Genomic DNA, 27,495 nt, shown 5'->3' on the forward strand with positions numbered 1-27,495 from the left:
CCTTCACCAAACATGCTTGATTTCTAAAGCTTTGCTTTAAGCGGCTGCTTCCCGAAGTGCTATTAGTAGGTTTAAAGCCCTGGATGGGCTTCTACTAGGGATGCTTTTACTCAGCTCTGTGATTCTACAGTTCTGTTATTTTGAAAAGCCAGAATTGAACATTGAGTCATCATATATATTGAATGGAACTTTTGTAACGCTTGTGAGCTCATAGAAACAAGAAGTAGAGTTTACAGTTAGGAGATTTTCATCCATGAGATAACTGTTGGTTTTTCTAGTACACTTTAAAAATGAATGCCTTAAATCACTTCTGAATTGCTGAAAATATCTTAAAATTGCATCTCAAATGATTCTTGCAGATCATGTTATTTCCTCTGGTTTCCCCTTCGATCTAGTCCACCGTTATTGTTGATCTGTACTTGTTACTGTGTACTGGGTTTTTCCCCTGCCAGCCTGTGTTTGGAGCTGTGCATGTCTAGTTGTTTCTGCAGAAAAATGCAAAGTTCTGATTTTGTTTTTGTTGCAGGACCAGCTCCATTTGGTTCCAGTTGGGTTAAACACTACTGCATGTACAGGAAAGCGGCCAAGAAGTTCAATATCATCCCGTTTGAGCACAGATCTGGGGGGAAACTGGTAAGGATTTGTCTTTATTCTATGTCTGTGTTGAGAGAGAAGCTTTGGAATTGTCAATGCAATAGTTTATGTTCACTAGTAATAAGATCTGTTTTTTAAAGATTGAAATCTTTTTTTCTGTTTTTAAATACTGCAGCAAGAAAACAATTCATAGTTTTTTGACTTGCATACCTGGGTCCTTAAGAGTTTTTTTTTTTTAAAGAAAACAATGGAAACTTTTATTTCACTGTCTTTGGAAGGTAAACATTGCACCTTCAGTACGCTTTTGTGACTCCGGGTCAGCAGTAAGGCTCTTCTGCTAATTACACGGGAGGTCTGCCTTGCACATATGTTGTTCATTGCTTGATCTATATTGACTTTTGCTTTCACTCAAACAGACCTAGAAAGTTCTTATGTAGGCCTTTTCCATGCAATTAACGACTCTTTCCAAAGAAATTAGCTGCAAATTGAAGCATGTCTTAGTTACTTTTTACTTGTCGCTGAGACAAAATACCTGAAGCCCAAGTTGGGAAAGGAAAGATTTATTTCTTACAGTTTTTGGAGGTTCCAGTCCACACTCAGTTGGCTCCAAAGCAGGTGGGCATGGCTGGGCCACAGTTCATGGCGGCCGCCAGCAGCAAGCAGGCACAAGCAAAGAGCAAGACACACCTTCTTCCTGACATTACATCATGTCCTGGCTCCACCCCTATGTGGGTGGAGCAATGACATCATCAATCCAAGCACTAGATAATGAACCAATCACAAATGTACAATGCAAACTCATGAGGCCTGGGGGCCACAGACATAAACCATGACAAAGCATGATAGTAAAAAGAGAGCAACAAGCCCCCAGGAACTCTTTCTGGTAGGAAAGAGTCTTGATGCATATTTTGACTTTTTTTTTTTTTATTTTAATCGGTACCGGGGATCGAACTCATGACCGCCTGCTTGCAAGGCAGGTGCTTATGCCGCTGAGCTAAATCCCCAGCCCGATGCATGTTTTGAATAGAAGATGTAGCTCCTAATGATGATGATCACCGGGAGACGAGCTCCTCCCACTGGTAATGAGTGTAAATAGGTAAATGTGGAAGTAAGCTCACTTCCGGGTAGGTATTCCTGAAAAGTGCTTCAAGCGTGTTGTGCTAAGAACACACTAAGGTAATGAGATGCCTGTACAAGGGTTGCGGAGGAGACGTGGAGCGAGGAGAGCACTCCTGAGGGCCAGTCGGGTCGGCCTGCAGTGCTGAGTCTGAGCTTTCTGTCAGCGAATCCAGGGTCTGAGCTGTTTCTGTGTAGTGAGATCATTCGCTTTGAGTCTCTAAGTGCTAAAAAACTGTATACAAGCTGGGGATTTAGCTCAGTGGCATAAGTGCCCACCTGGCAAGTGTGAGGTCGCGAGTTTGATCCCTGGTACCAAAAACAAAAACCAGCCAAACCAAAGCCCCATCAGAATATGCTATGATATTTGGAATATAGATATGATTTCTGACTATTTGTATATTTATTTAAAACATTAGCGATCCTAATAACCTAGAAAATAGTAAAATGTTCTGGGAGTATATACTTAGGCTTAGAGTTATTCTTTACGGAGTGCCTCTCTGCCTGAATTGCCTGTCTCCTGTTTTCCTCCTCTTATGCTCATAGAGGAGACAATCTAGTCAGATAAAGTAGTGTTAGAGTAAAACAAAAATTTAGATTCAGAGTGGTTGATTTAGGAAACAGGAAAACTACAGATGATAGGTTTAGATGATTGTAACATCTGATCGAAGGCCCTGAGTGTCCTTGCAGCCTGATACAAATTCATATAGAACCACAGGTTTTTTTTTTTTTTTTTTTTTTGTCTTAGTGAGATATGTTCTTGCTGTCGTACTTAGGTTGGCCTCGAACTCTTGGACTTGAGTGATCCTCAGCCTCCTCCCTAGTAACTAGGACTGTAGAATCTTCTATCTTTTCTGGTTTGAATGGCAATTTTTATAAGTCAGAAATGGCCATAAATTCACTGTGACATGTCGTGTGGTGTAATATAAAGTAACGACAAATTTTTCACTCTTAAAAATAATACAGTAAGAGAATAACATTCTAGCATCTTGAAACTGTACTACTTATTTATCATTTAAATGCTGCATTGGTGAAGTCTGATTTAATATTTATACAGTCAGAGAAAACAGGTAAAAAACAGTGAGAGCAGGAAAATGACCAAAAGTGATTGATACTTAGATTTTAAATAATGCTTAAAATAAAGTAGTTTGAAAGAAAACAGGATAGAAGAATGTGAAAGAAATTTGGATAGAGACTAAAAATGTGAATTCTGGCTCCCCCAGGGTAAGTGGCTCATTGCATAGATGCTTACATTTCTGAGGACTTTAAGCTTATTTCATTTTATTTTTTATTTTTCAGGGGGATGGAGAAGTGTTTTTCCTGAAAGAATGTACCAAAAGGCACACGGACTCAATCGACAGAAGGTTTTGTTTTGACATAGAAGCTGCTGACCGGTGAGTTATCAGCATTATTAGCTGTGATGAAAGAATCAGTTTAAACTATGGCTAACAAACAGAGTTGGTTGCAGCTGTGGTTTCTCCGGCCCAGGGCGATGCCATCTTTCACTCTTCCAGGCTGTGGCTCCCCTGTGCTGTGTGGTCCTGGTGGCTGTGTGGTGGCGCAGCGACAGCTTCAAGGTGGCCGAAGTTTGAAGTCATTCGAGCCTTTTATCATTTGAAAGAGTACCCTCAGAGCATTTCAGTGTTGATCTGAGTTCTGATTTCTGGCAGAAGAGGCCAAGAAAGGACAGAGAGGAAGTGGATGCCAGGGCTAAGATGGAGCGGTCGTAGCCATGATAGGACTGTCTTAAGGCTCGGCTGTATTTTCAGGGTGTGAGTCTGCGTGTGATGAACAGTCTTACACAAACACTCTCTGTTCAAAGACCAGTTATCTCTTGTTATTCGATGACTTTTATTTCCTTATCAAAGAATCTTGTGTCAGAGAGGAGGCTGTACAGAAGCAAGTTCATCCATTAATACTGCTGTTTGCCGCTAATTTCTGTACTCTTCCGTAGTGCTAAGGGAATCGTGGTGCTCCTAGAACATTTCTTTTTTAATCAAGCAGGAAAGTGGTTCCTTGCCAGCCCTGGTTTTGGCAGCAGTGATTTTTAGATAAGACTCTTTCATGTTTGCATAATAAAAGCTTATGAGATGCGATTTTTAGAAGCAAACATCAGTTCAGGTCAGGATCCAAGAAGACAGAAATAATTAAAGCTGCTTTTAGATGTGATAGCTGAGTTGGAACATGGAGGAAAGATATGTGCTAAAAAGGAACTGAAAGAATTGATAACCAGGTGCATAAAAATGTGCCTTCAGGAGCTAAGATAAAGTTAGCATGACCAGGAAAAAGGTAAGTAGGGAAATAAGCATTTGCACAAGATTGAGAAAGAAAGAAAGTGATGTCTCAGCAGTTGTTATTAATTGGTTCCTGGAGTTGTGATGAGTGCCAAACAAATTGTTTTGGCTGGAATCATAGCAATGGGTAGTGGCAAGTTCTAGCTTACCCAGACAGAGGACCAATACCAGGACAATTTTTTGTGTCAAAATGTGTCGTGTTTGAAAGCAGTTGAGTACTAAGATATGACTGGTATAAAAGAGGTTAATGTGGGAAGTCAAAAAGAACCTGTTCCAAAACCAGAGAGGAGCTTTGGTCTGTATTGTACAATCTGAGCACAAGCCTGCAGGTCAGCAGGAGTGGGATTCTGTGGAGCCTGGAGCCAGTGTGCGCTGTCCCATCTCATCCTCACTGTCTGCCAAGTGGGGGGTGAATCCCTGAAGGTCCTGTGGAATGGAAGAGCTATGATTCGAACCTCTATGTTTGGCCCCCAGAAGCAGAGCTTTTACCACTGTGCTATAGGCCCCAGCAGGTCACCACACAATTAGGATGTTGCTTAAGTAATTGACAGAGGTGAATTTGCAGCGTTGATTATTAAAAAAAAATGTTAGGAAGGTGAATTAATTTTGCTTTGAAAGCAGGATATTTCTAGCCCTTTCGTAACTCTTCAGAAGCAGTTGATTATTTTTGCCCATCCCCGTGTTTTATGTAAGACTTTGATCACTGAATGCTTTTCCTTGAAGCGCGCAGCCCTTGCTGTGATTGTAACCATGATTGTAACGTTATGATTGTATTCTCTTTTGCTCATGGATCAGGGAGTGCGTCTTTTGGGGTTATTTTCATGAAAAATATTTTCATATTTTCATGTAAAAGCTAGTATCTAATAAGTAAATTCCTGTAACTACCGAGGAACTAAAAGATGATCTGTTCTGTTGGTTTTTAAACTGCTTTATAGAGAGACTTTTCAAGCAAAATTTTACATTTATGTGTACAATACAAGAAAGAAAACTTGCTAAGCAGAGCGAGAGGATCTGGGTCCCTACCAGTCCAGCTGCTGCTTTTTCTTATAATATCTCTCATTTATTTATGTTGCCATCCATTTATTTGTGTTGGGCTCCTGACCGTGGGACATAAGCTAGTGGAGATGCTGTGCTGAGGCTGTGATGTCTCAGCTGATTACTGAGGATTTATTTTGAGCCAGCTGGGGCAGGGGATAGTCCATGTGAGGGAGATTTTTATTTTTTTATTTTGGTCCCAGGAATTGAACTCACAACCTTGTGCTTGCCAGGCACAAGGCGCCATGCTGCTGAGCTGTATCCCTGGCTCTTGTGGGAGATTTTTAGACATAAACAGGATGCAGGTGTAATTAGGTGGTGCCATGCTAGGATGGGGAGTGGGGAGGAGCAGGAGGGGGGTGGTGATGAATTCAGGTTGGATCATGCTGCATTAGCTCACTCAGGGTCTCTGATGAAAGAAACACAGAAGGAAGTCAGGCATAGTGCGTGGGCAGCTACAGTAGCATTCACCCTGTCACCATCCTACTTCCTGAAAACTGCTCCCCGTCTTAGCATGGCACCACCCGGTTACACCAGAAGCCTCCCCTCCAGACTTCCCTGCATCAGGTTTATGTCTAAAACTCTTCCTTATGTGGCTCTCCGAGCTCCCACTCTACAGCTCTCACTCTTGTCCACTCTTAGCTCAAATCTTTCTCCGCTCTACCAGAGTAAGCTTTGAAAAAGACAAATATAATTATGTTTATTATCGGTACCCTGCTTAAAAATGTCATGTATTAAACTGGAGCCCCAAGTGTAGGCCCCCATGCTCTCTCCCCGCTCACCTCCATTCTTCTCAGCTCTGGGCTCTGGCAATGCTGGATCTCATCCGGGGACCTCCAGTGGGGACCCCCTCTTTCTCTGCTCTCAAACCTCCACACGTACCACCCCCTCTGCCCCAGCTGGTTCAGTTCCTCTCTTCCATTCCATGTCCAGTCCCTGCTTTCTCAGACCTCTCAGTTTTGGAGTCCTCTGGGCTCAGTCCTTAGATCTCTTTTCCTTGACGCACATTCCCTTATGATCTCATCCAGCTTCATAATTTTAAGTGGCATAACTATATGAAATTTTTGATAACTCTCAAAAATTTATTATCTCTTACCTGAGTTCCAGATTCTTCAGCTGCCTGCTGGGATGTCTAATAAACGTTCCAAGCAGTACCAAAATTGGGGGAGGATGTATTGATTGATTTTTGTAAAATTTTCAAGAAAAAATTGTTTTGGTGGGTAATTGTTTGGTGGGTAAATACCCAGCACCCCATGAGTGTTGTGTGACTGTTCTACCATTAAACTATAGTCCCTGGAACCCATTAATTTTCATTGCAGGGTGTATACTGTCTTTATGGGATCCAACATCTTATATAGGTGTACCAGTTTAGTGTCATTTAAAAGCTAATATAAATATACTTGCAAAGCAGTATGTGTTTAATGTTAGTTTTGCCCATTTAAAAAGCTCTTGGGTTAGCTTCTTCATAAGTGTTCAGAATACATTTTCTTTGTGACTTCTTACAGTCTTCACAGTCAGGCAGCTACTTTAAAATTTCTGATGCCTGTTGTTTGTTGTTTTTGGTTTATTCCCTAATTTCTGAGCAGCAAAGCGTGTGCTCCTGTTTGCTGTTTCCAGAGTAGAGGGTTTGGGGCTCTGGGTGGGCAGGAACCACTTCCTCCACTGTCAGTGTTCATCCACTTGGGGAGCCTTAGTGCCCAGCGGGCTTGGGATGGGATTGAATGTACATGGAGCTGTAATTCTGGTGCTTTGAAGGCCTTAATTAGTGAGAGATTTGAGATCAGCTCTTTCTCGTCTGTTTCCCTCATTTCTGGCCAAGGAGACCACTAGGAATTATAAGTAATTTGTTCTTTGTCTATTAGATTATGAATTCCAAGAAGGAGAGAATTTGGTCTCATTTAGCACTGCTTGGTTCTGCAGTTCCAAATGAAATGCTTTATTTGTGGCAGACGTGTACCATATTTGTCCTGGATTAAATGGAATGGAATTGTTGCTCACAAGTGACAGAACTGGGATTAGATTCAATCAAGCAAGCGTCAGGCAGCCATCCTTTTCTTCTCCACTGCATTGCTGTAGCACAAGCTCTGATGTTTTCATTCCACTTAAAGAAAAATACATTTAAACCCGTTTTGAGTGTGCGGATTTTGTAAATGGGTTTCTGGTGGGAGTTTATACAGCGTTCCCATTGGCACCCTTTATATAGCAATTTCATGGTTGATTGCTTAGGTTTAATATAAAGAAACTTTGCCTTCTTTCCAAATACCTATTTTTGCAATTTTTTACTGTGATAGAAGAGCAGCCAGGTAGCATTGTGAGAGTAGGTGATGTTTAATAAGGGGCAGCGTAGTTCTGGGGCTTGTATTTGATCTGTGCATATGTAAATCAGGAGCTTTCACTGAACTGCATGAGTTCAGCTCAGGTTTTGTTGCCTGTAACAGGAAGAGTCAGTCGAAGTTTTGAAGTTTATTTTTTATTCATTTGGGAAGCTGGAGCCAGCCAGCTCAGGTTTCACAGAAGTATTTTGGTGTCAGATTTTGCCTTCTCTTGGGAGCAGCTCAGGTTCCCAGGAATTTCATCTCCAGGAGGCCTGCTCCTGTTTGCCTTGTAGCATTGACTTTGGTCACAGGAACACTTCCCAGATGCTGCACGTGTGACTTCTGCCCACACACCGCTGTTCTGAACAGCATCCTATATAGTTACACCTCATTGCAAGGTGGGCTTTTAGGTCCTTCAGTTAGAAAACTGCTGTCCTGTTTCCAGCATCCACAGGCTAATCTAATTCTTAGGGACTCAATTACTGAGAACAAAAGGGAAATGACTAATCTGGGTCGGAGCTGTGATCTATAAGTCATTACTGTCTCATTAGTTGTGGGATGGATATGTGCTTCATTTTATTCTCCCTCAGTTCACTAAAAGGTTACTTTGAATATTTTCTTAGCTAAGAGGTAGTTTTCAAAAACAAGTGGGGTTTTTTTTGGTATTAGGGATCTTGAACTCATGACCTTGCATTTGCCAGGCAGGCGTTTATGCCACTGAGCTAAATCCTCAGCCCCTAAAAACAAGTTCTAAAAACACTTACAGTAAGAAAAAAGGAAAACAAAAACCAAAACCAGCCTACAGAATGGGAGAAAATATTTGAAAATCATATATCTGATAAGGGTCTGATTTCCAGAATATAGGAAGTACTTTTAACAATAAAAAAATACATGAACTTAAGTGGGCAGAAGATATGAATTAGTTATTTCTCCAAAGAAAATACACAAGCGGTGAATAAAGACCTGAAAAGATCATTGGCCATGAGAGAGATACAAATCAAAGCAGTGATAAGATGCCGTTTCCTGCTCACCTGGACAGCTGCATGTACAAAGTCAGACATAACAAGTTTTGGCAAAGATGTGAAAAAATTGAATCTCTTAAACAGGGAGGGTGGGAGTTTAAGATGGTATAGCTACTTCAGAAACAGTTTGGCAGTCCTTCAAAAAGTGAAACATAACAGCGAGCTGATCCAGAAATTTTACTTCTAGCCAGATATTTGGGAAGTAAAAATGTGTCTATGCCAAAACATGTCCATGAATATTCACAGATACATTATTTATAATAGCCAAAAAGTAGAAACAAGCTACCCGTCTGTGTGCCGATATGGTTAAGTAAAATGTGATGTGTCCATCTAGTGAAAAATGTTGTGGCAGTGTAAAGGAAGAACCAGCACACCCGCAGTCTGAGTGAACCCTCAAAACAGTGAAAGACGCCAGGAGCCAGTCATAAAGTCCACAGTTAGAGGGTTCTGTTTATATAAAATATTTATAACAGGTGTATATCAAACCTGTGTCTGAGGTTTTGGGGGAAAATGGGAAACACTGGCTAAGGAATATGGGGTTTTCTCCCCGTAGATGCTAGAAATGTCTTCAAATTAATTTGGTGGTGGTTACACAAATTAGTGTATGTATGGTAAACTATTGAATTGTACACTTCAAAAGTTGATTTTATGGTAGGAATTATGTCTGAGTTTTCTTTTTTTAGCCAAAATGAATACAGTTGTAAAGAAATACCAAAATAAGACCAAACAAGGGTCTTAGTGACACTCAGTGTTAGTGCTTCCTGCCAGCCACATCGCAGATACCACGGGCGGTGAGTAATCTTGGGCCTTTGTCTGAGGCTGGAGAAGCAGGATTTCGTGTAGTTGCTTTGGCCCTGGCCAGGTAGCCTGTTCCACTGCCATGTCTTCTCTGGAGGGCATCCTTCCCCACCGCCTCAGCACAGTGGGTTCGGAACAGGCCCCTCGCTGCATTGGCACACTTGTCGCGTGCCACTTCGTGCTGTGATCCCCACACATTTGCTCAGTAAATAATTGCCATTCTGTGAAGCTCTCCCACACATTGCATTCAGGCACTGCTTAAAGAAAATGCTTCCCGTTTTTCTCATTAATCTGACATTTCAAATCCTGTCTTTGGAGTGATTTTTGCCTTCCTACCAGATCACTCTTAAAAGGAGAGCAATATACCTCTTTCTTTGATAATTTACCCATTTAAATGTGCAAGATGACAGCAGTGGGGGGAACAGTATACAAAATATTAGGTGCTAGAGTGCTTTTTATTTAAACCCAGTGTTTCTGTTTAGCATTGATTTACATGGTACTGTGTTGTTTCTCACATTAAAAGAGTGAATTAAGAGCATATTGCTTCCAGTGCCTGTGCAATTGGACCAAAGAATAAGAATGTTTATGTAACATACCAACTGCAGTGACGAAGCTATATTGCCATGCATCTCATCTAGGCACCTGAATAATTGCCGATTCGGTTTGGCTCTGAGGATATAAGAATAAACTAGAAGCCAAAAGGCCTCAGCTTAGGAGAACTCGCAGAGGGGAGGGGTTATTTACAAATAGTGGTTTAGAAGTGTGAGGGACCGTGCAAGCACAGAAGCAAGAGTGAGTGGGGCCAGCTGGAAAAGCTTACTAGAGACAGTGATTTTTAAATCCATTTTCTTCCTCCTCCTTTATCTTGTTATGACCTGTGATTGAACTTAGGGCTTTTAGGAATGCTAATTCAAATGTTGAAATTGCTCCTAGACTGACTCTGAAGATCAGGAAACAGTTGAGCAGCTTAGAGGGTGGCTAAGGAGAAAGGAATCACAGGATGTCTTGAAACATGGCAAGATCATCTTTTAATCAAAGATTCAGAAAACAGCTGAAAACAGCCTGGGTAATGTGGTGTCCAGGGATGATTTGGCGAAATCTGGAGACATTTTAACGGTCACAAGAGTATGTGTGTGTGTGATGCTTGGAGTGGCATGAGTGTGGGACCAGGAGAGGGGTGACGTTTGTGATTGACTGCTGAACATCTAACAGCATCCATCCTGCTGTCCTCTGGTCCAGAGTTTGGTAGTGACCACTGCTGATAGATCATATCTTGAAACATTTGGTAAGACACAGACTCCAACCAGTGGTTTCTTCTCCATAAATACACAAATAAGGTGTATTTTGTAATAACAAAGTGTAGCTTCATTTGGTTATAGCACAGGCAGGGAAATCAATACGTGCACATGTGAGAGCTCTGTGTGGACTTGTCCATTCTGGAATGGTGGGTGTGTCAAGAGTTTAAAAGTTCAGTGTAGAGGGCTAGGGGTATAGCTCAGTGATGCAGCGCCTGCCTGGCAAGCACAAGGTCAGAGTTCAGTGTATAAAAAATAGGAAAGGAAGCTATTTTCAAAGAATTTAAATGAAATTGCTAAAACATGACTGGGTAGAATTAGAAAAACCTCCAAAAGCGCCTTGTCCAATGTTATCTTTAGGTGATATAAGGTGATACATCTTTTGGTGTATTTCTTGAACATACCTTTCCATGTATCTAGATCTTTAGTTTCTCTCATTAAGGTTTTATAGTTTTTAGCATAAATGTTACGGACATGTTTGTAAATTTCCCTGTGTTTTGTTTTTAGATGTTGAACATTTTATTTTCCAATTCATCATTGTTAGTGTACAGAAATGTAGTTGGTTTTTGCATTCTGCAGTATTGCTAAATTCACTTACTAGGTTTGACAGCAGGTTTTTTTTTATGTACACAGTGATATATATGAATAATAAAGGTGGACTTATTTCTTCATTTGCAATCTGCATGACTAAGACCTCTAACGAAACACTGGATGGTAGTGGTGGTACTGGGAATCTTGTCTCATTCTTGATCTTAGGGGAAAAGTATTCATTATTTGACCCTAAAATATGATATTAGTTGAAAATTGTTTATAGACATCTTTTTGATATTGAATGTTACGTTTACTTCCAAATTAAATTGGCAATATGTTTGAATTTTGATGTAATATTTTCTGTGAATATTGAAATGATTATTAAATATAGTATTTTTCATTAATTTATTAATGTGGAAAATGATACCCAGTTTCCCATGTCCCTGAGATAAGCTCTATTTTGTTATGATGTACTTTTTACATATGTACTTTGCTAATGTTTGCTTAAGGAATTTTGTATTTATTATGATGACATGCTGTGTTTTGGTCCTTTAAAAGAAAAATCTTTGGGGCTGGGGATTTAGCTCAGCGGCATAAGCACCTGCCTTGCAAGCAGGCGGTCGTGAGTTTAATCCCCAGTACCGATAAAAAATGAAAAAAAAAATCTTTGTCTTATTTTGGTATCAGAGCTATAATAATGACTTTGGAAAAGAATTGAGGATTTTCCCTCTCTTCCTTCTCTGATTTTTGAAGAAGTTTAAGATTATTTTTATTTTTTCTTCAGTGTTGGAGGTAATGCACTTCTGAAGCCATCTTAAACCTGGAAATTTTTTGGACGAGAGGGTAGAAATTTGAAAACTTACAGTATCAGTTTACTTAGTGGACATAAAGGATCCTCAAATTTCCTGTTCTTATATGTGTTATGCTAAATTGGTAATTTTAAAGGGACCTATATCCTGTAAGTTGTTGACTTCATTTGCATTCTTCATATTAGGCTTTTTCATTTCCATAGGATCTGCAGTGATCTCTTTTCTGCTTAGTACTGCAGATTTTTTAATTGCTAAGCCTTAACTTGAGGCTTATAGGTTGTTTGCCTATAATTGTTCTTGTTACTACATGTTTGCACTGTATATAGTACTCATCTTAGGGAATACATGCCGGCCCTGAACATATCTCAATTGTTTTTATTTCTCTTTCCCTCCTTTCTCTCCTTCCTTCTAACATCTCTCGATCCTCTCTTTTCCTCCTCTTTTTTTCAGTTCGTGTTGTGACACAGGTTGGTTATATTCATTGTAGGCGGTTGACACATGTACATAGCATCATAACTATAACACTTTATCACTTTACCATTTTACGCTTGCCTTGCCCCATTTTCCACTCTGGGTCCCCTTCCTGTTTGCAAAAGATTTATCCACCCATTTTCTTTTATCTGCACTTTATTTTGCTCTTTATTTATACTTTGGATTTCTCATGTGGAAGAAACCTGATGGTATTTTAGCTTATATGTCTGATTTATTGCATTTAACATATTTTTAAGTTGCATCCATTGTCTATAAATGATGCAAACTTATCTTTTGTTATAGCCAGGTGGTATTCCAGTTTCTTAACTGTTCATCTGTTGATGGAAATTTAGGCTGTTTCCAAGTTAGCTATTAAGAATCATGCTGTGATAAGCATGGGTATGCATGTATCGCTACAATAGGATGTCTTTAACTCTTTCAGGATGATACTTGGTAGGGGAATAGCTGTGGGAGATGGAATTTCTGTACTTAACTGTTTGAGGAGTCTCTGGACAGATTTCCATAGTGGTTGTACCAGTTTGCATTGTTAGAGTCCCACTAACAATGCAGAAGGTTTCCTTTTTCCTGTAGGCTCCTCAGCTTTTATTTGATTTCTTGATGATAGCCATTCGTTCTGGAGTGAGATAGAATCTCAGTGTTGTTTTGATTTGCATTTCTTGAGTAGCCAGCAGTGTTGAACATTTTTTCATGTACGGTGGTACTTTGGTTCATGAATTTAATTTCTTCCATGATTCTGGAAGATGGCCTTGCTTATGTTCATCCCCAGATGTGAAGTTCATGAACAGCAGCACAGTTTTCTGAATGCCTCTGTTTGTGAAGTGAAGCATTTGTGAAACAAGGAATTACTGTATTTATTAGCTGTTTGTACCTCTTCATCTGGGGAGTTCTTGTTCATTTAGATGCCTATTTTTTTAATTGGGTTTCTAAATTGGGGAGTGTCTATTTTTTTGAGTTTGTTATATATTTTAGATATTAGTCTTTGGTTGAAGAACAGTTGGTGAAAGTATTTTGTCATTCTGTGAGTTGTCACTTCACTCTGTGCAGTTATATCTTCATTGTGCTGTGCAGAAGCGTTGCAGCTTAAGTGATCCCATTTGTTGATTCTTCGTATTATTTCTTGTGTAATCAGGGCTCTGTTCAGGAAATCTTTGCCTACATCTGTGTTTTCAAGAATTTTACCTATGTTGTCTTCCAGCAGATTGTTTCTGTTTTCATTCACATTTAGATCTTCGATGCATTTTGCCTTTCTCTCCTCTGGTGAAAGTATTTGGCCCGTTTGTCAAAGATAAGCTAGCTGAGTGTGTCTGAAGTGTTTCTGCAGTTTCTTTCTTGTTCGTTGATCCACAATGCTGGTTCTTCCCCCACCCCCAGTAACATGCTGTTTTCATTACTGTATCTTTGTAGTATAACTTTGAAATCTAGAGTTATAATGCCTCCTGCCTTTCTTTTGTTGTGTAGAATTACTTTTGCTATATTCTAGGTCTTTTCTGCTTCTATATGAATTCTAGGATTTTGTATTTCTGTGAAAAATGCTATTGGTGTTTTGATTGGGAGTGCAATAAATCTAAATAACATTTTTTGAAGTATAGCTAGTTCAAGTATACTGGTTCTGCCTGCCCAGGAACAGAGGGGATATCTTTCTATTTTTGGATATCCTCTTGAATCTTTTTCCCCCCAAAGCTCTGTAGTTTTTATTTTAGAAGTCTTTCACTTCCTTGGTTAGGTTGATTCCCATGTATTTCATTTTACTTGATACTATTGTGAAGGGTATTATTTCCCTGATTTCTCTCTCAGGGAGTTTTAATATTTATTTACAGGAGCAATATTGACTTTTTTCAACATTGATTTTTGAATGTTGAGTTTCTATCCTGTTACTGAATTTGGTTATTACTCTTTGAGTCTTTTGGTGTCTTCTGTATAGAGAATCATGTTATCTGCAAATAATGAAAATTTAACTTCTCCCTTGTATTTCTTTGTCTTGTCTGATTGTTCTAGCTAATGTTTCAAGAACTATATCAAACAAAAGTACAGCAGAATCCTTGTCGTGTGCCTGATTTTGGAGGAAAAGCTTTTTTTTTTTCATCTTTTCTCCATTTTATATGATATTGATTGTTGGTTTGTCATACTTGGCTTTTATCAGATTGAGCTAAAAACCTCCTATACCTATTTCCTTCAGAGTTTTTAATCAAGATTCATTGTTGGATTTTGTCAAATGTTTTTTCTGCATCTGTTGAGATAGTCATGTGATTTTTGTCCATCTTTCTGTTAATGTAGTAGTCATTTTTATTGAGTTGTATATGTTGAACCATTCCTGCATCTCCAGAATGAAGCTTCCATGAATTGGTTTGATACTTATTTTATGATTTTTTTATTAGATGCAACAGACAGTTACATTCTGTGTTTGACCCAGTCTGTCAATCTGTGCCTTTTAAATGTGTAGTTGCGACCATTTACATTAAGAATTATAACTGAAAGTTACTGATTTTTCGCCCCATCATTGTGCTCTTTTTCTGTTGATAACTCTTTTATTTTTCTTCTTTTTTGTTTGACTACTTGTGTATTCATCCTGTCTGAATTTTTGACTTCGTTATCTTTGTCTGCAATAATCTTGAGTATTTTTTGGAGTGCTGATTTTGTGTTTCACGTATTGCTTATGATGTTCTTTGTTGTGGAATGCTCTTATTTCTCCAAGAATTCTGAAAAGTAATTTTGCAGGATATATTAGTCTGGGTTGGAAGTCATTTGCTTTTAGCAGTTTGAAATACTTTATTCCAAGCTCTTCTGGCCTTTGAAGTTTGTTGTGAAGACTGCTGTACTCTTGATTGGCTTACCTTTATTTATGATTTTTTGTTTTTCTCTGACAGCTTTTAAGGTTCTTTTTGTTGCTGTTGTTGGACATCTGGAGGACTTCTGTTTGCACCATAGTTAGTTGATATTCTGCAAGCCTCACTTATCTGTGCATTGAAATCTTTTCTCATACTTGAAAAGTTTTCTGTTATGATTTCTGGAAACAGATTGTTTTGGCCCGTGTGTGCTGTCTTCATAGTTCTAACTCCAGTTGGCCTGAAGTTAGTCTTCTTAGTGTTACCTAGTGCCTATTGAATGAATTTTTCTTCTATAATCATTTTTAGGGCTTCTCTGAAAGTTTTCTTGTCACGATTTATCATTTTGTCCTTGATGTCAAATACCCTGTTTTCACATTGATCATTTCTTCAGTTTATGAATTCTTTACAATTTTTTACCTCTGGTATTTCTTTCCAACACCTTTTCCTGGAATCTTTGTCTTTGGTAAATTTGTTCATGACCTGAACTGTCTTGGTGAGCTTTTCCAATTTTTTGTTTTTCCCCTGTTCACATTATTCTGTTTGTATGATAGTTCTGTTATCTTTTAGGTTGCATCCTCTTTATATTCTCCAAGTTTCTTTATCTCTTCTTCATTATTGTTTTGTGTAGCTGTGCTATTCTTCCTCCGTTAGTGTTTGCATTCCCCCTCCGTTGGTTTCCCTTGAATCTGCTTTAGGAGAGTTGGCAGATAAAGGGGGCGTTTTTGTTGCCCTTTGTTTTTTAATGTTCCCCTGTATATTTGTGCGTGTGTGTGTGTGTGTATTTTCTTGATGGAGATTGTAGTTGATAGGAGAGGTTTTTTTTTTTTTTTTTTTGGTTATATTCACTTTTACAGTCATACGTTTGTGGCCTCTTTGTCCAGATACGGTGTTCACCCTTCAGCTGTTCAGTTTTAATGAACTGGTCCTTGTCACTGAAAGTGGGCATGTTCAGCAGCAGACTGCTACTTTCATGAAAATCGCCTATGCTGGCAAGAAAAGGTTGCTGCCCTGTCCCTTTACAGGACTGAGGATGGGTCTCAAAGGTTGGTTTTTGTTCGAGGCTTACCAGTTTTGTTAATATTTTCAGAGAACCCATGTCACCCATTTTATATTTCATTAACTTCTTATTTTCCTTTTTTAAACCTTTGGGTACAATTTTTCTTTACATTGCTTCTATTTACTGAAATTGACAGCATAGATCATTCATTCTGGGCTTTGCTTCTGAATAGAGATATTTAAAGCCATGAATTTCTTTCTAAGAGCTACTTTTCTTTGTACCCATAAAGTTTGGTATTTAAACAGGATTCAGTCCCAAATTAAATTTCCTGTATGTTTATGATATAGATGTTCATGTGCTATTTACAAGTGTCTTGTTAATATCTCAAATGCTTATTGATATTCTACATTTAATATTTCTGTTTTGGTATTTTTTTGTTAGATTACATGATCTGTTTATCAGATTATAATTTGATACATATATTTACATATTTATATTTGCTTTGGTCCCATCACATCCTGGCTCTTTCTTTGTCTGCTTTTATTTACTGCTTCTTTTCTTGATTCTAGATTATGTTATTGCCTCTTGCCATGTTTCATAATGTTTTTGACTGACTTCCAGATACTATGTCTATGAGAACATCAGACCCTAAAATAAGTAATATTGCTGCCTGGCTAACGTTATGCCCACTCTTCCCTTGGGCTCAGGTGGAGGGCTGAGTTTGTAGTGAGCTGAGATTGGGCCTTGTTGCTGCTTCATTTTGGTTCAGTTTATCATAGGTGTCATGTGATTGGAGGAAACGGTCAGTTCTTTCCATTCTGCTTGGACTTCAAATAAAGACTGGGGAAGCTTGGTGGGAAAGAGAGTTGCAGGTTCAGATTCTGTGTCTGCACTTGCTGGGAATTCCATACTGTTGCGCCACACTGGGTGCTATTTTTAAGATGCAGTTAATATTCTGCTGTGTTCTGTGTTGCCAGTGTCTTTCTCTTTGCCCTGTGTTTCAGTAAGGATGAAGACAGCTGCGTGCACAGACCCACGAATGTGCTTTCACTCTGATGCATTGTCTCAGGTGTATTGGCTTGTCATTTTCTGGATTTGGGTTCATTAGGGTTGTTAAAAACAGTAAAACTGTATTTTCAAAGGTTCTCCTCATTGTTGTTAGGGTATGAATGATGATCTGTCATAGTTTCCTCCATTGCAAGTAGAGCATCAAGTCAGCCAATGATGAGTTGTTTGAATTTACTTTTATTGGAATACACAGTCCTGCTTCTACTGTATTCTCGCTGTTTGCTCAATTTGCAGTATCTCTTTGGTGGACAGAAAAATTTGCCATAAAGTTGTTACCTAGAGTAAAATTAGGCAACATACATGTAAAATCTCTGAAAAATATATAATTCATAGGTCTGTACTTTTTTTCTCCCGAATCTCCTATGGGAAATTGATGACAACTGTTAATATTTTGGTGACCTTTAAAAGTCTTTTGTTTAGCTTTGGCACTTTCCTCTTCCCTTAAAATTTGGTGTGTAATTGTAACACGTAGATTTGGTTTTTTCCTGTCCCCTTTCAACATTTCTTTTAGAAAAGTGGTGGCACATTCCTGCTACCATCATAAGTTTGGTAGCTGCTGCTAATCTTTTTTTATTTAGTAACTCCTCCACTTAAATAATGTCTCGTTGTACTTGTGAATGTCTTTCTTTTTACCCTTTTGGCTGTTTTCTGAATTTAAAAGCTCAGTGGCCTATCAAGTAAAATTTGTTTTGATGCGATTTAAAGATAGTAGATGGGAATAAAATGTAGACTAAAGATGGCAGCTCCTTGTCTGTCTCTGAGGCTGAGCCCAGTCTGCTGTCTGAACTGTATACCATGTTTTTACTTTTAAAGGAAGAGGTTGACGTGCTCCTTTAGGAACAACTTGTTTACCGTGTTTTCTCCTGCCAGTTTCAGCTCCAGCCTTATCCTCTACACGTATTAATTATGTTTTTAAATAAAGAAATACTAGTTGGCAGCTTGGCCTCTTACCTGGTTCACCTACCCCTTCGTGAAGTTTCTGTCATTGCCTTCCTATTAGTTGAGTCAGTTTGGCTCACTGTGTGTGACAGATTCTTCAGAGGTTAATGCTGCTCCTGGCACCTCGTAGGCACTGGGGTTTTGGTTCATTTGAAGTGAAAGGTTAGATTCAGTGAATGGCAGTGTTCTCAGCTCTGCTAGTGTGGCGCATAGCAGCAGTGTTCGCTCCGGGAGCCCCAGTTGAGCCTTCTGGTTCCAGTTGGGGCTCTGACGGCGTCGGGGATGTTGCTCACTTAGCTTCTGCATGGAGTGAAGGTGCAGCGGCTGCTCTTCATTAAAGGCGACTAAGCTGACACCGTTTAAAATGTTTTCTGTTATCCTTGTGTTTGCCTTATATTAGTCTTCTATACCCAATGCATCCATGTGTCTTTTCTTGTTAGGAGAACTATGGAAATTTTGTAATTTAGTTTACCAGAGAGATGCTGTTTAGATGGAGCATCTGTCATGTAAAGTAATCAGGAACCTGAAATGCTCAATGTAGCTTGTTGGTGCTTAGAAAGGTTTAGATATTTGTTGCATTTCTTGACCATTTTTTAGTACGTTTTTTTGAACCCATGGCTCCTGGATACAAAGCACCTGCCCTGCCACTGAGGTACACCCTTGACCCCCTTGTAGTGGATTTAATTTTATGTTTTCAGATTAGGGATATTCAGTTGCATAAGTCCCCAAAACTAAAAGAGAAACTGAAGTACTTGAGATGCTAGCCTGTAAACATCACATTGAAATGTTCCCAGTATTTCTTAATGTCTTATTTGTGCTTAATGATTTCTTAGCAGTTGATTATTTAAAAAAGAAACTCGGGAGATTTAGGATGGTTCAGACATGTTTTGAGCGTGTGATGTTTGTCTTCCCCACACTTGTGTTTTAGGGGTAGGCGTTGGTGAAGGGGTGAACGGCTTCCTGTGTTCCACCGGGGCGAGGTAGTCGGTTTTAAGTCACTATGCTTATAGACAACAACTAGAGTAACAGAAGTTTTGTGCCACGTTGGACTTTCATTCTTTTCATATTTTTGCTTAATTGGAACTCTGGGAAATGCTTTCTTCCATCATGGTATCCATAATTCTAGTTCATAGTTCCTTAAATTCTTTATCATTCATTTCTTATGTTCCAAGTGACCAGAATCAGTCGTTCTTCATCTTTGTTTTCTGCTCCATGTGCAGCTTGATTTAGAATATCCAGTGTCTACGTAAAGCATCAGTGGGGCTAGCACAGGGGGATTAGAGCAAGGGCTTTCTTTTTGACCTGGACTTGTGAGTTTCACTTTGTTAGGTCCATATTTGCTATACTGTTTTGGAATTCCATTGAATCCCTTTACTGGTTATTTATGCTAATTGTAATTGATTGGTCTTATTATAATTTGTACTGGAGCTACAGATTTCTAATTATTCTGTGGCTCACAACATGTAGTGGCACTTACGGCGTATTTCTGAAGCACGTTTCTTTTCCTCCTCAATGTCGTCATTTCCTTTCTCTGCTCTTCTCTTTGCAGTCACTCTTGGCTTTAGTCTGTTCTCCACCCAGCAGCCAAAGGAAGGAGTGGGTAGGGGAAAAAGAGAGAGAGGGAGAAAGAGGGAGAGTAGTGGGGAGACAGATCTCCGTGCCTCCAGTGTGTGTTCTTTAGGTAATGACTCTGCATTTAAAATAAAGTGTTTGAAATTTAATTTTTAAACAGAGCAGTTTTAGATTTATATCAAAATTAAGAGGAAAGTACAGAGATTTCCTATAGGCACCCTGCTCTGACACATGCATAGCTCTTATATCACTGTCCTGGGGGGTCCATTGCAGGTTTAATTGATGAACTTACAGGAACGGATCACGATTCTCCAAAGTCCATGCTTTATATTATGGTCTTTAGAGTTGTATGTTCTGTAGGTTTGGACAAATGTATTAATGACATGTTTCCATCATAATATGCAGAGTATTTTCACTGCCTGTTCATCTTTTCCCATCTGATCCCTGGCAAACACTGATTTTTTTTGTGTCTCTGTAGTTTTGAGTTTTCGAGAATTGCTATAGATTTGAAATCACACATCATATGGCCATTTCAGACTGGCTTTTTTCAGTGAGTATTGCACCTTTAGGGTCCCTTTATGTCCTACATATCTCTTCTTTTTGGCCCTGAATGATGTTCCTTGGATATACCAGAATTTATTGATCCATTTATCTATTGAAAGACATCTTGGTAACTTCCAGATTTTACAGTTATGAAAAAGCTGCTCAAAACATTCATGTACAGGTTTTTGTGTGAACATGAGTTTTTCAACAACCTTGGATAAATATTGTACCAGCAAACATTGGTACTGGGTGACATGGTACTTCTGCTTTTGTGAGAAATCACCAAGCTGTCTTTCAAAGTGGCTGTACCAGTTTGCATTCCCACCATCAGTGAATAAGAATTCCTGATTCCACACCAGCATTTAGCATTTTCAGTGTTTGGATTTTGGCCGTTCTCTTAGGTATGTTTTAGTATCTTGTTTTAATTTGTACTTTCCTGATGCTATATGATAGGGAACATCTTTTCTTCTGTTCATTTGGCTCTGTGTATCCATATAGATGCATCGTAATGGTCCAGAAATTCCACTGCTGGGCATATGCTCAACAGAATTGAAAGCAGGGAGTTGAGTAGATATCTTTACATCCATGTTCGTAACAGCATTGTTCTCAGTAGCCAAGATGTAAAAGCAACCAGAGTGTCATAAATGTGTGAATGGATGCATAAAATATGATCTATATGTATACAGTAGAATATTATCAAGCTTCAAAAGGAAGAAAGTTCTGATTCATGCCCCATCATGGATAAATTTCAAATCATGCTCAGTGAAATAAGCCAGTCACAAAAGCAAATGCTATTATGATCTGTTTCCTTTGCCCAGTTAAGGAGGGAAGAAGGTACGGCAGTGATCCCCAGGGGCCAAGTCGGTGGGATGCAAGAAGTTGCTGTGTAGAGGTGGGGTGGTGGGGTGGCTGCACATCAGTGCGAATTGTTTAATACCACTGTATCGTGCACGCACACAGGGTGAAGATAGTACGTTGTAAGTTATGTGTATTTTACCATAGTTAAACATTTAAAAAAGAGAAAGTGTAATCATCGGGAAAACAATTGCAAGGGGAAACGGAAGCTTTGCCGCAGTGATTTGCTGACCTGCTGTGCATGTGCTGTGTCTTCCAGGCCTGGCGTGTCCCTGACCATGCAAGCGTTCTCGGAGGAGGAGCGGAGGCAGTGGCTAGAAGCTCTGGGTGGAAGAGAGGCTGTAAGCATCATCGGTCGCGGAGCCCTACTTCAGATCCTGCAGAGCTGCCTTGTGTACATTTCTGGGTTATTTTTGGTTTATAGTATTTGACACAAGTTCCCTGCTGCAATTGGTGTTTGAACTCATCTTGGAAATTCTGTATTCAGCAGTTTAGTAATTTGGCTTGGGGTAGCAGCAGCACACACCTGACTGGTGTATCACTAGTTTTTTATTTCTCATTTTCTTGAATCTAGAGGCTTTGCACTAAGTTACATTCCTAGCCCCTTTTTATATTTTCTGCATGGGGACCGAGTCTTGCCAAGTTGCCCAGGCGGGGCCTGAATTGGCAGTCCTCTTGTCTCAGCCTCTTAGTACTAGGATGACAGACAGGTCTCCATGTGTTTTTGTGCGGCTTTTGTGTTGCTTTGAGGAATAAATAAAAGGTAGAGATACAGGTCGGGAGGCACCTGAATTCAGTCTTTTGCCACTTTGTTCAAGCACTGTTCTCGTTTCTATGGAGCGGTGGCTTTTGGGATTTGAGAATTTTGCAGATCACCTAATGAATCAGGGATTTAGTGAGGAAAATTATTGAAAAGACCACAGAAGTAATTAAAATAAAGTGCATCTAGTACTGTGACTCCCAGGAAGCTTTCAGAGCAGGTATCAGGTAGGTTTAAAAGCATTTGCCATTTCTGAAGGGTTTAGAACAAAAGGAAAGCGTGCCTGGGGAATGTAGGATAGGGGTTTCCTGTGGTAACAGTGAGAGATTTTAGCACAGAGCTCACCAGATGTGCTAGAGACAGCGTTAGTTCCCGCTCACTGCAAGCACTTTAATGAAGCATAGGACACTGGGGTGAGGAGCTGCCTTTTATGTGGGGAACCGTGAGCGAGGGCATATTTTTGGTAGGTGCTATATGCCTTATAAATAAAGAGCCGCCAGATTTTTAGAGGCTGCTCAGAATCAGCACCTTGATATTTCAGACATACTTATTTAAATGATGGGCAGAGGTGTCTTTTTCAGTAAATACCAGATTATAAGGATAATAGTGAACAAATGAGGCTCATTTTATTGAGTAGCCAACAACAGTTTGTCACCCGATAACTGTGTAAGGCCAAGCATTTCAGATTTCAACACATTCCAGTAAATTCCTTAAGGACCATAATCCCTTCATCATATTGGCTTCTTTGGCATACCTCTGTGAGAGAGAAGTTGACTCAGAGGTTTTCTTTGTTATTTTCCTTTGCATGTGAAAGCATGGTGATGTGTAGTAAACTGGGAAGGCTTTTTGTAGGAGCTCACTGAGGACACCAGATTGGGCTTTTTCCTGCCCTCATCTGTTGACCCCAACTCTGTGTCTTACAATTCAACTCAGTTCTGACCCTTCGGCCCGGAGTTAGAAGAATCCCCCAAGTTTTTATGATCCCTTCACAGTTCTGGGTCTCTGCAGTCTCCCCTTGACAGGCTGTGCTGAAGGAGTCCCATGACCCCTCCTTGGGCTCACTGATTTGCTAGAATGGATCACAGAGCTCTCCCACCCGCTAGGGGGCACCACCCTCCCAGAGTAGCTCTTTGTAGTCACTTACTAGGAGTTTTATGGTGTTAGCCTGCAGGCCCCCAGTGAAGGTCAGCATGTCCGAGTGTCCAGCCCCATCTGGAGGCTCTGTCCCTGTCCCAATCCCTAGTTACCTCATTAACATAAACCCAGGAGGTTCCTTGTGAGTAACAAAAGATGCTTCTATTGGGCCATCTCAAGAGTTATGGAACTTTGTACCACAAAATGGGGGCAAAATATATTTCTTATTATACCATATTAACCAGTGTGAAGTTTCTAGAAACTGTTTTGCATGGCTCTATGTGGACCTATTTCAATCATTTTTATTGCTTTGTTAAAAATACCGTATTTCTTTCTCTTATTTTTTTTCTCACTAGCTGTTCCATAGTTTTAATAAAGCCATCATCCCAAGGCCAGAAGGAAGTAAGTGCGAATTTTTAAGAATGATAGTTTGGTTTCTTTTTTCATGTGCTACTTTGTGATCATTATGGACACCAGGGTCGCTCAGGGCACACTCCTGTACCCTATTTGAGTTCATCCTCTAACTGTCGTGTGTATTCTGTCTCATCCACTGGAGACGTTTTCAAAATATCTGGGCTGCTACAGCCTCCTTTAATCTTTCTTATCTGTGAGCTCTTCTATGTGATTTCTCTGTGCAGTTCACTTTGCTGTTTATTCTTTCAGCCATAAATCATGTAAAACTTTGGGGTGTGACCTTGCAATTCCTGATTGAGTTGCAAAATCCTGTTCCCAACTTTCTTACCCTATTCTTTGTCAAGAAAAAATCAGATTCTCCAAAGAACAACAGTCCTTAACTTGGGCGTAGCAGAGCATAGCAATGCTGATATGCATGCCACAGTAAACTACAGGCATATTTAAAGATGTCGAGGCAAAGCAAACTTCAAAGGAAGAAATGAGAATTACATCAGGTGTTTTGAAACAAGATTCTTTGTCTATAGTGATTAATGAGTGGCTCCAGCCTGAGATGGAGCAGTGAGTTGTTGGCAGGGGTCCTCGTAGAAGTACTTTTAATTTTGTGTAGTTTTGGTAGAAGGTTGCAGTGGTCTAGTGGGAAGTTTGTGGTTTTGACAAAAGTCTTTTGTGATAGTTACTCTCAGGCAGTCATGTGGACAAATCTTTCTTTCACAGCCTCCTAGCTGTATTTACTTTTCTCACTTTGGTTGATAAAAGTGACTCGCTTTTGATTTTTGGCAGCTTTTGTGTTCCATTCAGACCCTGGTACCCATTCTCTTTGCCCTATCTGGGTAAGGGTTTTTACAAATAGTATACTGCAAGGACACTTCAGAAAATAGCAGCAACAAATTAAGAAATAATGTGCACGTATTCGAGGACAAGGACCTTCGTGTGCACTGTGTATACTTAGAGGAAAATGAAGTGCTCTGTGGCTCTGTACTCTTGAGTAACACTGAGATAAAAATGTGAACAGTTTGCTGGACTTTATTTTTGATATATTCAGAGAACTTCATGTTACATAATCAGATAGTCACAGTTTGGAAAGACTACATTATGTAATGTATGAACTCAAAATAATGGTGATCAGTGTGCCCATGCTGAGTGGAAGGTGTCTCCCCTTGCCTGGCTGTGGGTCAGGTGCCTCGGGCAGCACATCACTGAGCACCTGCTCATCCCTTTCCCCTCTCCCTTCATCTCTTCTGCTTTCCTCCTCTTCTTCCTTTGCCCTTTCTTTCCTTTGTCTTTTCCCTACTCTTCCAGGTTCTGTGCTTCTTGCTGTTTATTTTTTTGTTACAGAAAAGTTGAAACATGCTTTTTTGGGGAGGTGGTGGGGATAGTTTTGCTAAGCAGAGAGAAGCATTTGTGTTTTATAAAACTTTGTGAAGGGTGAATTCTTGCAGACTGAGCCACCACCTAATTGACCCATTGAAACTCTCCTCAAGCTTAGCATGATGGATTGCATGTACAGTTCATACTCAGGTATTGTTCTGCACCCCCAGTGAAAACCGAAGATTTAGTGTTAACTTCCCGGGATTCTGAGTGTGGTGACTCAGGGCTCTGCTTTTCCTAATTTAATTGAAGCAGGCTTTGGCTTTCATTAAAATACGAACAAATATGTCAGCCTATTCATAGGCAAGCATCGAGATTAGGAGAAATATAAAATTATATTTTCAAAACGATCGGCTCTGCCACATGAATCATCTGTTTTTCATCTACTGTGAAAATAAATATTATTTTAAAAGCTTGGATCATGGTGTAAAATATCAAAATTTTAATTAAATCTTATTGCCCAAATGTTTTTTTTACAGCTTTTCTAAAAAATTTCTCAACTGTGTTAAAAGTTTATATTCTTAGACACTCATGTAATTTAAGAGCCTTCATTCATATATGTAGTTTTCATTAATTGAACTACTATTAGAATTTTTGGCAAGACACATCTTGCTCAGGGGAAGCTTCTCTTAGAGATGTATGTTAGTTTCTTTTCAACTGTTTAAAAGAAGCTGCATCAGTTAAATTACTTTAAATAATGACAACTCTACTTGTGCATTGTCCTGATTCAGCAAGTAATGGTTTAGGCGTGTGAAGTCCATGTTTCCATCATTTGCACAGGAAATACATGGCCTTTAGGTGTTTTTTTTTTAAAGTAGTGAAGTACAAATTAGATTCAATATACTAGTTTTCCTGTCTTTGTAAGGAAGGCAGATATGTTTGGCATTTGTGCCCTTAATATTTTGTAACTATTTCTTTTAGGTGCACAGTTGGATGCAGTGGGATTCACCATTCTGAGAAAATGCATCAGTGCGGTTGAAACACGAGGTAATGTGATTAAATAATTTTATTCATGAAAGGATATAATTACGTAAAATCTAAAAGTTTACTTAAAATACTCATTGCGTGGTTAAGCATTGTAGCATGAAAGGTGTTAATGCAAAGTGTTCATTCTGGGCGTGAGAGTCAGTTTACTCATACGATACTGTTGTGGGATTGTCCTTTTCCTTATGGGTATGTGGGGGAAACTGAGTCATTCTTCTTTTCGTTAAACCATATAGGCAGTATTGAGATGAGAATTGCATTTGCTTCTGCATCTGCCATAACAAACACTGCAGGCTAGGTGGGGGGTCTTAGCCCTTTATCCTACTTCTGCTGCCTGTAAGTCCCAGATCAGAGGGTCAGCAGATTTGGTTTCTTCTGAGGCCCCTCTTCTTGGAGCGCTGATCGGCACCTTGTGCTGTGTGCACAAGTGGCTTTTTCTGCGTGTGTGCATGTTCCTGTTGTACGTATTTAAACTCCCTCTTCAAAGAACTTGAGTCATACTGGATTAGGGTCTAATGTCCTCATTTTCATGCAGTCACCTCTTCAAAAGCCATATCTCAAAATATCTCGAGAGTCCTGGGAGTTTGGGCTTCAGTGTATGAATTCCAGGGGGCACAGCTCCTAAAAATGATGGGAAGAATCATCGGTGTTGTACAGATGATCTTAACGGCTTTTGGTTCAAGCGCCTTGAAGATGTTCGCCCTTCTCCTTTGTCTTGTTGGGAGCCTGCTAAACTCTTCTTTCACACTGTGTGTGTCGGTTAGGGGAAGGGTTCTTGTCCCCAGCACCGTGAAAGAATGGAACAAAACTCCACACCTTAATTGAAGTGTAATATGTACACAGTTAATTTTAATTCTACAAATAATTGAATTTTGACAACTATATAGTTGTGTAACTACTACTACAGTCATAGAGGATTTATGATTCCTCTTCCCCCCAAATTCCCTTCTCTGCAGTCACTTCCCACTCCCACTTTGATATGTGAGCTGCTTTTTTGTCACCAAAGTTTTGCCTAAACAAATTACAACATTTCATTTTAATAGAATCATATAGTTTTATTGTCTTGACTTTGGTTTTGGGATTCCTCTCCTTGGTGAAATCTTAGATCATTTGTTTTAATTGCTAGGTAATATCCCATTATATGTATGTAAATATTTCATTATATAGTTATATCATGATGTTTACCTGTTCACATGCTGATAAATATTTAGGTCATTTTTATTTTAAACTTAAAGTTATTCCTTTTACTGACCAAAGGTCTAAGGAGCTTTTCTTTGTTCCTGAGAACAAAATAGGGCTGTTGTACTTTGAGCCCTTTCAGCAAATTTTGGAGAAACCAGATAGTGAACATTGCAAAAGAAGCTGTTTGTGGGAGTAGTAGTTTCCTTTGTTTAGAGACCCAGTGACATGGGGGTAAATTGAATATTTAATTAACTCATGTATATTCTCGTCCTATTTTGGATGACTTGGTGTGGGATGAAGTGTTATGTTCACATTTTCCTTCAGTATAAGGTCTTCATTAGAAAGCCAGACAGCAACTTGTAAAAGTAGAGTGCTTGATAATAGATGAATATTTACTGTTTTGTCATTTGGAGGTTCACCCATCAATAACAACTCAAGCCACAGAAAGCCTCTCTTTCGCATTATTCCAGCAGTGAATCAGACTGGCAGCAGTTTTCATTCATTTCACCCTATGCTGAAGTTGAACGGACAAATTGGTTCATTTTCTTAGGGC

The 27,495-nt window shown here is 39.4% G+C and overlaps 1 protein-coding gene across 6 annotated transcripts in view; it reads left to right on the forward strand.

Moving 5' to 3' along the window:
- The window catches only part of Arhgap10 (Rho GTPase activating protein 10), a 272,424-nt gene that overhangs the window by 113,751 nt on the left and 131,178 nt on the right, over positions 1–27,495 (forward strand). For all 6 annotated transcript variants that reach the window (XM_063224386.1, XM_063224384.1, XM_063224389.1 and 3 more), the window contains 5 exons: positions 527–633; positions 3,010–3,104; positions 21,360–21,441; positions 23,351–23,396; positions 25,698–25,763. In XM_063224386.1, the coding sequence (XP_063080456.1) occupies positions 527–633; positions 3,010–3,104; positions 21,360–21,441; positions 23,351–23,396; positions 25,698–25,763 (396 nt within the window). The remainder of the gene's footprint in view (positions 1–526; positions 634–3,009; positions 3,105–21,359; positions 21,442–23,350; positions 23,397–25,697; positions 25,764–27,495) is intronic.

This window comes from Cavia porcellus, unplaced genomic scaffold (assembly GCF_034190915.1).
Source record: "Cavia porcellus strain 051 isolate PalLab524CR breed Dunkin Hartley unplaced genomic scaffold, mCavPor4.1 scaffold_14, whole genome shotgun sequence".
Classification (NCBI taxonomy): Eukaryota; Metazoa; Chordata; class Mammalia; order Rodentia; family Caviidae; genus Cavia; species Cavia porcellus.